Genomic DNA, 12,667 nt, shown 5'->3' with positions numbered 1-12,667 from the left:
CTTCCTCGCAAAGGACTGTTGGACAGTCAATTGCTTACTGGAAGTAGTAAAAGTGGTCTTCTGACTTCCCCGCTGGGATGATGATCGACTCCCAGCAGCAACAACAGCAGAGCCAGGAGCAGTAGGCGTTACACTCAAGGATCCATCGGAGGAATCCCAGGCAGGAGAGGACTCGTCAGACTTGCCAGTGACATGGCCTGCAGGACTATTGGCTTTCCTATCTAAGGAGGAAATTGACACTGAGGGAGTTGGTGGTGTGGTTTGCAGGAGCTTGGGTACAAGAGGAAGGGATTTAGTTGTCAGTGGACTGCTTCTGCTGTCACCCAAAGTTTTTGAACTTGTCAATGTCTTCTGATGAATGCGCTCCAGGTGATGTATAAGGGAGGATGTTCCTAGGTGGTTAATGTCCTTACCCCTACTTATTACAGCTTGACAAAGGCAACACACGGCTTGACACCTGTTGTCCGCATTTCTGTTGAAATAATTCCACACCGAAGAGGTGATTTTTTTTTTTGCAGTTTGTCCAGGCATGTCAATGGCCATATTCATCCCACGCACAACAGGTGTCTCCTTGGGTGCCTGACTTAAACAAACCACCTCACCATCAGAATCCTCCTTGTCAATTTCCTCCTCCGCGCCAGCAACACCCATATCCTCATTCTGGTGTACTTCAACAGTGACATCTTCAATTTGACTATCAGGAACAGGACTGTGGGTGCTCCTTCCAGCACTTGCGGGGAGGCGTGCAAATGGGGGAAGGTGCCACCTCTTCCCGTCCAGTGTTGGGAAGATCTGGCATCGCAACCGACACAATTGGACTCTCCTTGGGGATTTGTGATTTAGAAGAACGCACAGTTCTTTGCTGTGCTTTTGCCATCTTAAGTCTTTTCATTTTTCTAGCGGAAAGATGAGTGTTTCCATCCTCATGTGAAGCTGAACCACTAGCCATGAACATAGGCCAGGGCCTCAGCTGTTCCTTGCCACTCCGTGTCGTAAATGGCATATTGGCAAGTTTACGCTTCTCCTCAGATGCTTTTAATTTTGATTTTTGGGTAATTTTACTGAACTTTAGTTTTTTGGATTTTACATGCTCTCTACTATGACATTGGGCATCGGCCTTGGCAGACGACGTTGATGGCATTGAATCGTCTCTGACATGACTAGTGGCAGCAGCTTCAGCACGAGGTGGAAGTGGATCTTGATCTTTCCCTATTTTACCCTCCACATTTTTGTTCTCCATTTTTTAATGTGTGGAATTATATGCCAGTAATATATCAATAGCAATGGCCTACTGTACTGTCTGTACTACTACTGCTGGTCACCAAAATGCTGCACTGTCCTACTATATACTGCTCACAACAATGCAGCACAGATATGGATACTTGAAGTGATACGGAGCTGCGAGATACAGCAATGGCCTACTGTACTATATGTATACTGCTGGTCACCAAAATGCTGCACTGTCCTACTATATACTGCTCACAATAATGCAGCACAGATATGGATAGTATACTTGACACAGAGCTGCAAGATACAGCAATGGCCTACTGTACTGTACTATATGTATACTGCTGGTCACCAAAATGCTGCACTGTCCTACGATATACTGCTCACAACAATGCAGCACAGATATGGATAGTATACTTGAAACAGAGATGCAAGATACAGCAATGGCCTGCTGTACTGTACTATATGTATACTGCTGGTCACCAAAATGCTGCACTGTCCTACTATATACTGCTCACAACAATGCAGCACAGATATGGATAGTATACTTGACACAGAGCTGCAAGATACAGCAATGGCCTACTGTACTATATGTATACTGCGGGTCACCAAAATGCTGCACTGTCCTAATATATACTGCTCACAATAATGCAGCACAGATATGGATAGTATACTTGACACAGAGCTGCAAGATACAGCAATGGCCTACTGTACTGTACTATATGTATACTGCTGGTCACCAAAATGCTGCACTGTCCTACTATATACTGCTCACAATAATGCAGCACAGATATGGATAGTATACTTGACACACAGCTGCAAGATACAGCAGTGGCCTACTATACTGTACTATATGTATACTGCTGGTCACCAAAATGCTGCACTGTCCTACTATAAACTGCTCACACCAATGCAGCACAGATATGGATACTATACTTGACACAGGGCTGCAAGATACAGCAATGGCCTACTGTACTGTACTATATGTATACTGCTGGTCACCAAAATGCTGCACTGTCCTAATATATACTGCTCACAATAATGCAGCACAGATATGGATAGTATACTTGACATAGAACTGCAAGATACAGCAATGGCCTGCTGTACTGTACTATATGTATACTGCTGGTCACCAAAATGCTGCACTGTCCTACTATATACTGCTCACAACAATGCAGCACAGATATGGATAGTATACTTGACACAGAGCTGCAAGATACAGCAATGGCCTACTGTACTGCACTATATGTATACTGCTGGTCACCAAAATGCTGCACTGTCCTAATATATACTGCTCACAATAATGCAGCACAGATATGGATAGTATACTTGACACAGAGCTGCAAGATACAGCAATGGCCTACTGTACTGTACTATATTTATACTGCTGGTCACCAAAATGCTGCACTATCCTACTATATGCTGCTCACAACAATGCAGCACAGATATGGATAGTATACTTGACACAGAGCTGCAAGATAAAGCAATGGCCTACTGTACTGTACTATATGTATACTGCTGGTCACCAAAATGCTGCACTGTCCTAATATATACTGCTCACAATAATGCAGCACAGATATGGATAGTATACTTGACACAGAGCTGCAAGATACAGCAATGGCCTACTGTACTGTACTATATGTATACTGCTGGTGACCAAAATGCTGCACTGTTCTACTATATACTGCTCACAATAATGCAGCACATATAAGGATATTATATTTGACACAGAGCTGCAAGATACAGCAATGGCCTACTGTACTGTACTATATGTATACTGCTGGTCACCAAAATGCTGCACTGTCCTAATATATACTGCTCAGTAATGCAGCACAGATATAGATAGTATACTTGACACAGAGCTGCAAGATACAGCAATGACTTACTGTACTGTACAACTATATACTGTGGGTTACCCAAATGCTGCACTGTCCTACTATATACTGCTCACAATAATGCAGCACAGATATGGATAGTATACTAACACAGAGCTGCAAGATACAGCAATGGCCTACTGTACTGTACTATATGTATACTGCTGGTCACCAAAATGCTGCACTGTCCTACTATATACTGTTCACAATAATGCAGCACAGATATGGATAGCATACTAACACAGAGCGGCAAGATACAGCAATGGCCTACTGTACTGTACTATATGTATACTGCTGGTCACCAAAATGCTGCACTTTCCTACTATATACTGCTCACAACAATACAGCACAGATATGGATAGTATACTTGACACAGAGCTGCAAGATACAGCAATGGCCTACTGTACTGTACTATATGTATACTGCTGGTCACCAAAATGCTGCACTGTCCTAATATATACTGCTCACAATAATGCAGCACAGATATGGATAGTATACTTGACACAGAGCTGCAAGATACAGCAATGGCCTACTGTACTGTACTATATGTATATTGCTGGTCACCAAAAATGATGCACTGTTCTACTATATACTGCTCACAATAATGCAGCACAGATATGGATAGTATATTTGACACAGAGCTGCAAGATACAGCAATGGCCTACTGTACTGTACTATATGTATACTGCTGGTCACCAAAATGCTGCACTATCCTACTATACACTGCTCACAATAATGCAGCACAGATATGGATAGTATTCTTGACACAGAGCTGCAAGATACAGCAATGGCCTACTGTACTGTACTATATGTATACTCAGGGCCGGTTCTTGCCCTTGTGGCGCCCCGGGCAAAGTATAGGGGCGTGGCTTCAAATGGGGGCGTGGTCAGTTATGCCCCCATTTGTGCCCCCTGTAGCGCCGCTGAAAGAAAAAATAAAGTAAAAAAAAGTATACATACTATCCCCATTCCTGATCCAGACCACTGCAGACCTCCTCCGCCGGCGCCACTCTTCTCTCCTCTCCTTGATCTATGGGAGAGATGTTATTACGTCTCTCCCATAGAACAGCATAGACACTAGAGGTCAATTATGACCCCTAGTGTCTGTGCCACTATGCTGTGCGGTGCGCGATGATGTAATCGCACACCGCACCACAAAGGTCCTCTCCATGAAAGGAAACTAGACGCTACGCGTCTGGTTCCCTTCAAAGCGGGGGGCACAGCGAGGTACTGCGGGGGGCACAGTGTCGGATCTTGCCATGGTGCGGCGCCCTCCGGATGCGCCGGCGCCCTCCGGAAGGCGGCGCCCCGGGCAAAAGTCCTGCTTGCCTGTGGCAAGATCCGCTACTGTGTATACTGCTGGTCACCAAAATGCTGCACTATCCTACTATATACTGCTCACAATAATGCAGCACAGATATGGATAGTATACTTGACACAGAGCTGCAAGATACAGCAATGGCCTACTGTACTGTACTATATGTATACTGCTGGTCACCAAAATGCTGCACTGTCCTACTATATACTGCTCACAATAATGCAGCACAGATATGGATAGTATACTTGACACAGAGCTGCAAGATACAGCAATGGCCTACTGTACTGTACTATATGTATACTGCTGGTGTACTGTACTACTATAATTATATACTGGTGGTCCCCACAATGCAGCACACTGAGCACAGATATTTGCAGCACACTGAGCACAGATATGGAGCGTTTTAAGGCAGAGAACGTAGATATTTGCAGTACACTGAGCACAGATATTTGCAGCACACTGAGCACAGACATTTGCAGCACACTGAGCACAGATACGGAGCTTTTCACGGAGAGAACGCAGCCACGTCCTCTCCGTTCAATGGGGGTAATTCTTAGTTGATCGCACCATGAATTTTGTTAGCAGTTGGGCAAAACCATGTGCACTGCAGGGGAGGCAGATATAACATGTGCAGAGAGAGTTAGATTTGGGTGGGTTATTTTGTTTCTGTGCAGGGTAAATACTGGCTGCTTTATTTTACACTGCAAATTAGATTGCAGATTGAACACACCACACCCAAATCTAACTCTCTCTGCACATGTTAAATCTGCCTCCCCTGCAGTGCACATGGTTTTGCCCAACTGCTAACAAAATTCCTGCTGCGATCAACTTGGAATTACCCCCAATCTCCAATGCACGAGTGAAAATGGCGGCGATGCGCGGCTCTTTATATAGAATACGAATCTAGCGATAATCCGACAGCAGGATCATGACGTTCGGGCGCGTTCGGGTTAACCGAGCAAGGCGGGAAGATCCGAGGCTGCCTCGGAACCATGTAAAATAGGTGAAGTTCGGGGGGGTTCGGATCTCGGAGAACCGAACCCGCTCATCTCTAGTATTAATACACTATTGCTGTTAAATTCATTATTTTGTGGAGTTATACTTTCTTTGGGAAGTAGTCATTAGATTGACACTAACAATGTTGATGTTCATAATGTTCACACCACAGTGTCAATATGGGGAATGTGGAGGTTGTCAGAATGTGGACATTAGGGTTAAGCGGTGGGTCATGCTGCGGGGTAGGTTAGAGTTAGGCAATGAGAAGAGGTTAGGGTTAGGCAGCAGGGGAGGGGGTTAGGTTCTTGAGGGAGTGATAGGGCAGTGGATTAGCAGAGGTATGTCCTGGAAGTGACGGTCACATGAACACCAGGACCCAGAAACTGTGTTGAAGCCATCAGGAGCAGCTAAGTGACCGCTGCGCCACCAGAGACGATATTTCAACATTCTAGCTTGTCAACATTTTTTCGCTCTTTATATGATGAATGTTGACATTATTATTTATTATTTATTTATTTATTACCAGTTATTTATATAGCGCACACATATTCCGCAGTGCTTTACATAGAATATTTGGCCATTCACTTCAGTCCCTGCCCCAGTGGATCTTACAATCCATTTTCCTTACCACATGTACACACATTCATGCTAGGGTTAATTCTTTTTATTTTTATTGTGATCCAGTTAACTTATCAGTATATTTTTGGATTGTGGGAGGAAACCGGAGTACCTGGAGGAAACCCACACAAGTACGGGTAGAATATACAAACTCTACACAGTTAGGGCCATGGTGGGAATCGAACCCATGACCTCAGTTCTGTGAGGCAGTAATGTTAACCATTACACCATCCGTAAAGCCAAACAATAGGACCATCTCAATATTCTCACCTTGGGGGGATGCAGGAAGCATCGCATTTTGCTTGCGATGCATCCTGCCATGCTCCGCATGCATATTGGCGTTAACTAATGACATATACGTGAAGAAAATCACAAAGGACAGCTCTTGCAGTAAGGGCTGTCCTTTGCGATGATAGGACTTTCGGATTTAGGACGCGGAGTTCTATCTTTGCATGTGTCGAGGGACACACGTGCTGCGGCAGGTGCTGGGAGTGATCCGGTTGGATCCCTTTTAGAAGGGGCTGTGCGATAGAAGACCATCAGCTTCTATAGGACAACGCCATCACATTTCGGGGCTTGGTGCATATGGGGTATGTGCCAAACCTACGGAAACTGTATTTTCAGAGGGTTGGCTGTGTTTTTACACTTGCTGCATCTTGCACCTTGACTGAATGTCAATATTATGACATACCCTCCAACTTTACCTTTTTGGCAGGTACAGTACCATTTTTTCATGGTCTGTACCGATTTTTGGCTTTCCAAACTTCCTTTGAAAGTATAGGAAAAGGGACGTGACCATGCCCACTTTTCCAGTGGTCACGTCCCCTTTTCGAATTTGTACTAATTTTTATGTGTAAATTGTTGGAGGGTATGTTATGACTGTCAATACACCATACCACACACCTTTCATTGTGAATCATTAGTCAGTTTGTGATTTGCCTTGATCCTAGTCATAGTACGCAGAAATACAAAGCTGCTATTCCCTGTTTTGCAATTGTCTATAAACAGCCTACTGTTCTATCTTACAGGATGGTATAATCGCCTCTACATTAACTTCACGTTGAGACGTCACATCTTCTTCTTTCTCCTGCAAACATATTTCCCTGCGACTCTAATGGTCATGCTGTCCTGGGTCTCTTTCTGGATAGACCGTAGAGCAGTCCCTGCCAGAGTCTCTTTGGGTAAGGCAGCACAAGCTATTGTGCAATCACAGAAAGAATAAAACCTTGCTTGGCCTCCTCCGAACGGACCTGTATAGCTATAAATATAAATTATGCTGGTTGTTCCGATTATCTGAAGTTGATTTAAAGAAGGAATAGCATTCTATCAGAAATCCATAGAAGTCTTCCATGAATATCATGCATTTTGATTTCCCTAATGTCAATAACATCATTAACATAACACAAACACTGATATACAGTAACTTACCCTAAATTAAACACACAGACACAAAGTTTGGATTCAAATTAGGTCAACTGTTTGTTTTTAATAATAAATATATTAGGAAGTATTTAAAGAAAGTATGGTGGCTAAGAAAGGACAGACAAGAACACATCAAAAACCTACAATGCACTACCAACCTAAATGAGCCTGCATTGTAAACCAAGAGAGACAAGGTGCACAAAACTCAACCATACTATGAGTATCCAACTCCCCCTTCTAAACTTGAGTATCCTCTCTGTAAGGGAGGTGTTTGCTGACCCAGTACTGGTGGTCCAGCTACAAAATGGTCATGAAGGTGAGTGTACCACGAAAACAAATATAAATATAACTTTGAGTTAACAACTCAAAACATGCACACGGTCTGCTGTTCTACTGTGTTTTCCCACACACCCAAAATAGATAATGTCAAGAGCAAAAACAACATGGAAAACAAAAAAATATGGGACGGGAAGATGGGAAAGATCCAATGACAAAGAGGCTTTGGCCCATTAAAGAAACATAACTTAAAGTCTATGTTACCCCACCACATAACTTTGATAATCTAGACAATGGGCCTAATTCAGACCTGATCGTAGCTGCACGGCTACAATCACTTACTCATACATGCGGGGGGACGCCCAGCACAGGGCTAGTCCGCCCCGCATGTCAGGCACTACCCCCACCCGCACAGGTACAAAAGCATTGCATGACGGCGATGCTTTTGTACCTGAAGAGTAGCCCCCTACCAGCGCAGCTCCTGCATGCTGGCAGGGAGCTACCCGTCACTGACTGGGTCGCAGCGACTGTGTGTGATGTCATGCAGCTAACGCGGCCTGCCCCCCGCACGGTCAGGTCACGCCTGCATTGCCTGAACCACGCCCCTAAAACGGTGGCCCAACGCCGCCGGCCCAACGCCCAGCGACTGCCTCTGCCTGTCAATCAGGCAGAGGCGATCGCTGGGCTGAGATGGCCATCGGCTGTCTGGTATACGCCGTTCAGACCTGATCGTCTGCTTTGCGATCAGGTCTGAATTAGGCCCAATATCTGATTGACACTTGGACCAGCCTCCCAGCCTTGTGGTTTATGCCACTTCCAGCATATTCTGCCCTTAGTTCTTCATATAAAGTCATTAGCATTTATTTGTATCTACCTCTACCAACTGCAGAAAATATGCATTCTAATGTACATACCTGTTTATGCCCTATTATATTCTGCCTACTATATGTCAGACTGTCCCTGTCCTCTCCCCAGTGGTGGACCTACATTTTTGGGGCACAGAATTTTAACTGTTATGCGGGCCCCTTCACAATGAGCAACAATAGGGCAACATCCAACAAGGTCCAAAATGCCTTGCTGCCCTTGCAAAGACAGCACACAACGCTCAGTGCCACAAAAATTACCTTATTTGATGCCTCCTTGTCCAGTGCTTCTTCTTTCCTTTTATTGCTCCCAGCCGCCTTCCTAGAACAGGCCTCTCAGGCTCCACCTTCCCTGGGAATGTCACAAAGAGAAGTCCTGCAGGCTGTCAACAATTGTAGTTTAATATGGATTCATGTTTCACATATTGTTTACAGAGCGCAAGTCACAGAGCTAGACTGTAACTCCCAGCAGCTACCACAGTACTAAGCTACGGGCCTCTAAGCTTTAATAGCAGCTATGCTGTACTGGAAGCCTGGTTGTCAAGATGTTATTGGTGACGAGTTACTGTATAACCATACAGTGCATAAAAACAAGAGGTGAAAATCTGATAGATGCTGTTAGAATGCACAAGCGTACGAGTTATGATTCTATCACTAAAATAACCTTATTTTAATAACACACACTTAAAAAACTAAATCAATTTTGTTGAAAAATTCACACATTGAAAAAAAGTTGCTTCAGGGCCCCTCTGGGATTAGGGGCCCTGAAACTTAAGCTTCATTGGTTTCACAGGTTGAGATTGCTTGACTGGCAGCCGGGATCCCGGCGGTCAGCATACCGATGCCTGGATCCCGATCGCCAGAATGCCGACAGGGGCGAGCGCAACAAAGCCCCTTGTGGGCTAGCCCTTGGCCCCCTGCCGGCATTCTGCTGGCCGGAATCGCGGCGTCAGTATGCTGACCACTGGGATCACAGGCCCCGGGATCATAACTACATACCAGTTTCACAGTAGATCCGTCCCTGTCTCCTATTCCACTTCTTCAGGCACAATGATTTGCGAGATATGCACACGTCTTCATTTGTGCGTATGTGTACATTTGCTTTGTGCAGAGCTATTTCATACAAATCATACTTACCTACTTTGTGGCTGCTCCCTCCGGGAGGGAGCAGCCAGGTCACACAAGAGGGGGCGTGGAGGAGGCGGTACGGGGGTGTGGTGATGAGTTTGCATCATCATAGCCACGCCCCTCCTCTGTAGTGCCCACAATATCGGTATTGCAGGGCAGGGGGCGGGGCTACGATGACGCGAATTAGCACGATCGCATCATCGCCCCGCCCCTTTTTTCTGTTTAACGGGCTGAAAGTGGTGGGGGGCGCGGGGAGCAGCGGGAGGAGAGCGTGGTGCGGCGGGGGGGCAAGCGGGATGCGGGAGACTTGCCACCTACCCCGGGGGGGCCGGGAGTGCCACCCTAATTTCGGGAGCCTCTCGGCCTTTCCGGGAGAGTGGGCAAGTATGATACAAATTATGAAACGTGAACTGGTGTTTTACTTATTCTGCACCACCCCCAATATGGTAATGTAAAAGTTTATTTGAACAGTCTGATTTCTCTTCAGACCAATTAAGCAGTGGAAAATTAGCTCTAAAAATAATGGATAACAATAATAATTAGCAAAACAATCATATAGGTTTAGGGAAGGAAATAGGAGGACTGAATCATCTTCAGGGCCTACAGATGTGTCCTTGTACATCTTGCCCCAATACGACATGCAGGAGGAGATGCCTGGCGTGAGTCACCCAGCAGCTCCTGGGCAAGTCTGCTAAAGTTGGGTGTCTTTTCTTTTGGCAAAAATGTGTCTCATTTGAATCGCTATGTGACTAGTACACACGCAGTTTCTGCTGATATAAATGATATGCGGCTTGCCTATATTCTGTGTGCGATTGCTGCTGTATCTGCATACGAAATGCTACGTTACAGTGATTTCCAGGAATACACTGTAACGTAGCATTTCGTATGCAGATACAGCCACAGTCACACACTGAATATAGGCATGACACATACAATTTTAATCAGCATAAGGTGATTGTGCATCTTTTTTGCATAGCAATGCAATTTAGATGCACGTAAAATGGAAAAAGTTGCACATAAAGATGCTCTGTGCTGTCGAGTCCTGCCACAGCATGGCGTGAGTAGAAAGGTTATTTAACGTGACTGCATCAAGAATGTAGGAGGACACATCTGTATTTGATACACAGTGCACCTCCCCCTCTTCCCCACGGTGGCCCCTCCAGTACTCACCTCCAGTGGCATTCTCCGGGCTCTGTGTTCTTATGCGTGTACTGTGCATACAGCATAGGGCGGCTCTCGAATCCCCTCATCAGTGCCACAGACGTGAGGTTACTAGGGAGCGGCGCTGCACTATTTGCATGCACAGTGCATGCAATGACGTAGAGCCGCTGCAGCCCCTGTTCAGCAGCAGGAGCCACTGGGCACCTGTTCATGGAAATCGCAGGGTCAAACTGGCCTTGTGTGGAGGATCCCTGTGTGTGCCCCCTCCCCCCCTTAATCCAGCCCCAATAACCTATATTTTTTTTTTTTTACGATAAACCAGAAATTAGCACTTGTATTGCTTTTATCTCCCCAGGTATAACCACAGTGCTGACTATGTCAACCATCATCACCGGAGTAAACGCCTCCATGCCACGAGTGTCGTACATCAAAGCTGTGGACATTTACCTATGGGTCAGTTTTGTGTTTGTCTTTCTATCGGTGCTGGAATATGCAGCTGTGAATTACCTGACCACGGTGCAAGAGAGGAAGGAAAGGAAGCTACGGGAAAAGGTAAGACAAGCAGCAAAACATTCTACAGATGTGTCCCCATACATCTAGCCTCAATACGTCACTCAGTGCAAAATGACTAGCATGAGTGAGCCACACCACCAAACTGTGCTGATTCATTTCATATGCGAATCTTGTATAGTGTATAATACCCTGTATATGTAAAATCATTACAAGACTCTTATTCAAAGATTATATGAAGCATGGGCAATTAGTAACCCCCCACCCTCTCTCGGCTCCACTGACTATAATGCAGGTTATCCAGGAAGGATATCCTTGCTCGTTTCTGGTCACACCCCATATAGCGGAGAACGACAATGAGCAAGATTTTGCCTCCATAATTTATATTCAGTTTACCTGTTATTTTAGTTTCTATATTTCGATATATAGATTAGCTAGAGTGCACAGAGTTTCTTTAAGATGAAGCTTGATATTCCTTTTATAACAGAACAAAATTAGTGCCTAAATGGGTTTTTATCCCTGTCAAAAAGGTTGCCTTATGAAGATAAACTAGCACCTGTGCCATGAAATAGTTGAACATAGGATGTGTATTATATCATGACCCTGTAATAAGGTCACAGTTTGTATTTTGCTTTACTGTTAGTTCATTATTTTTTCTAATGATCCAAGTCATCTATTTATACTTTATGCCATAGGCTATGTTTGTGCTGAAGTGCAATGACCTGTATGAAGACATTTCTACTTAATAAACTCAGAATAATAAGGTTGCAATTACCCAGAATCTGCCTTTTGTCACAAACATATCATATACAGTTTGCTTTATTAACTCAGCAACTCATTGTTGTAATTGGATTTAACATAATAATTATTAGTATTTGCTTACTCAAAATGTTTACTGATAATAACATGCAAAGATAAAACAAAGTGCAGTCATTAAGGGAAGTCATGAACAGGCACATGTACACTAACGCACATGGAAACATAATATTAAAATCTACACAATAAAATTATGAAGAGATTATGGGGGATATGTACTAAGCAGTGATAAAAGTGGAGAAGTGAGCCAGTGGAGAAGTTGCCCATGGCAATCAATCAGCTGCTCTGTATACTTTTACAGTATGCAAATTATAAATGTTACATTAATGCTGATTGGTTGCCATAGGCAACTTCTCCACTGACTCATTTCTCCACGTTAATCACTGCTTAGTACATCTCCCCCTAAGGCACAGATTTATCAAGCCTTGGAGAGCGATAAAGTGCACGGTGATAAAGTA

The 12,667-nt window shown here is 44.5% G+C and overlaps 1 protein-coding gene across 1 annotated transcript in view; it reads left to right on the top strand.

The window, feature by feature from the left end:
• LOC134909749 (gamma-aminobutyric acid receptor subunit rho-2-like) overlaps positions 1-12,667 on the top strand; it is a 206,631-nt gene that overhangs the window by 178,247 nt on the left and 15,717 nt on the right. Inside the window, exons 7-8 of the mRNA XM_063916972.1 lie at positions 7,062-7,214; positions 11,239-11,435. Of these exons, the coding sequence (XP_063773042.1) occupies positions 7,062-7,214; positions 11,239-11,435 (350 nt within the window). The remainder of the gene's footprint in view (positions 1-7,061; positions 7,215-11,238; positions 11,436-12,667) is intronic.

This window comes from Pseudophryne corroboree, chromosome 4 (genome assembly GCF_028390025.1).
Source record: "Pseudophryne corroboree isolate aPseCor3 chromosome 4, aPseCor3.hap2, whole genome shotgun sequence".
Classification (NCBI taxonomy): domain Eukaryota; kingdom Metazoa; phylum Chordata; class Amphibia; order Anura; family Myobatrachidae; genus Pseudophryne; species Pseudophryne corroboree.
Note: the sequence above shows the minus strand (reverse complement) of the source record. Positions and strands in the feature narration are given on the sequence as shown.